Consider the following 1,550-nt stretch of genomic DNA (forward strand, 5'->3'; position numbering starts at 1 on the left):
TAACGTGAATATTATACAAAATTTGATTTTTAATAGATTGTTTTAATCATGACTTGGATTTATATCATATTTTTCATGTTTTTAAACTGAAATATGTATATTGTCATTTAATGTATATATTTATGCCCTATGCTGTTGCATGATAACTTCTTGTTATGTAGAAAGTCTAAAGTCTAACCTGAAGGGGCTCTTCTTTGCAGTTCATCAACCAGTTCTGCTGTGCTGAATTTACTCAAAGTATTGTTCTCTGCATCTTGATTAATTTGACTAGTTAATGAATTAGACTGATCATTTGTCCAGTGGCTGCAGCCTGCCTTTGAATCTGTATGAGTGAGTGTTGTAGGAGCTGGTGTTGATGTCCTAATTGGTTCAATGGGCAGTTCAATTTGTGGCTCTTCCTGATTATTTGGCTCGGGTATCTCTTCAAGGATTGGGTCATTATTCTCATTAGTTGGCATCCCTTTGCTTACCCATGAGTTGTATGTTGCCAATTTGATAGGATCTAGCCTCTCATTGTTATACTTTGTCTTATCAATGGGCATTAAGCCAGTTGCCTTGAAGCCAGCGTTTATGTTATTTTCTGAAAGACTTTGCCTCCAGATGCTACATAGCATGTTAACAAATCCTGATTTTCTAAGCGGTTCTCGTGCGCCAGTTGTCTGCACATATTGTGCAAGCTTTGCATCATAGTTTGATTTCATTGGTGCGAAACAGGCAACGTCTAAAGGCTGAAGCAAGTCGGTACAATGTGGAGGTAGTTTGATTAATGAGATATTCTCCTGGATTGCCACCTCCACAGTGGTCAGTGAAGTGTGGCTTAGATGTCCATCCAGGATTACCAGTAATGGACGGGTGTTAGCAGTCTTTTTTGCTAATGTCTTAAAATAGTCCTCAAACACAGCACTTGTCCATCCATCCAGATTCAGTAACAGCGTACTGTGTGCCTGGGAGTGCTTCCTCTCCTATCCAAGTTGACTGCATTTTCTTGCCCTTGAAAACTACAAGGGGATCAAGACATGTACCATCTGCACAGCATGTTGCGAGGACGGTAATGTTCTCTCTGTTAGCGCCATGTGTGAGCCTCACTGTTTTTTTCTCCCTTTGACCCAATGTCTTGGACTTTGATGGGTCCATTGGGAACCCCGTTTCATCCAAGTTATAAATACACTCTGGACGATCTTTGATATGAGACGATCCATTTCCTTCTCAAGCATGTCGTAAAATCCATAAATAACAAATGGATCTGAAGTAACACTACTTGCAGGCCAACTGCATTTGTCCTCCTTTTTTTAATGTCATATTATGTCTGAGCAGGAAGCTGTTAACCCAATCACGTCCAGGTTGGTTGTCTTTGAATGTAGTGCTTATTTCATTGGCAATGAGATAGTCATGTACTATATCCTGGAATTAACAAGAAGGTGGGACCTAGCCCCATCTTTTCCATCCTCTTAAGGAGATTCTTCAACTTGTCTTCCAACTCTGTACCAAGACAAATCTTCCTTCCCTGTTCATAAGGGATTGAAGTGACATAATTAATGGTGATAAGATAG

At 39.9% G+C, this 1,550-nt stretch overlaps 1 protein-coding gene across 1 annotated transcript in view; it reads right to left on the reverse strand.

The window, feature by feature from the left end:
* The window catches only part of LOC119587184, a 1,625-nt gene extending 1,065 nt beyond the window's left edge, over window positions 1-560 (reverse strand). Inside the window, exon 1 of the mRNA XM_037935948.1 lies at window positions 179-560. Coding sequence (XP_037791876.1) covers window positions 179-542 — 364 coding nt within the window. The 5' untranslated portion in view covers window positions 543-560. The remainder of the gene's footprint in view (window positions 1-178) is intronic.
* Between the last annotated feature and the right edge of the window lie 990 nt (window positions 561-1,550).

Source organism: Penaeus monodon, chromosome 22 (genome assembly GCF_015228065.2).
Source record: "Penaeus monodon isolate SGIC_2016 chromosome 22, NSTDA_Pmon_1, whole genome shotgun sequence".
Classification (NCBI taxonomy): domain Eukaryota; kingdom Metazoa; phylum Arthropoda; class Malacostraca; order Decapoda; family Penaeidae; genus Penaeus; species Penaeus monodon.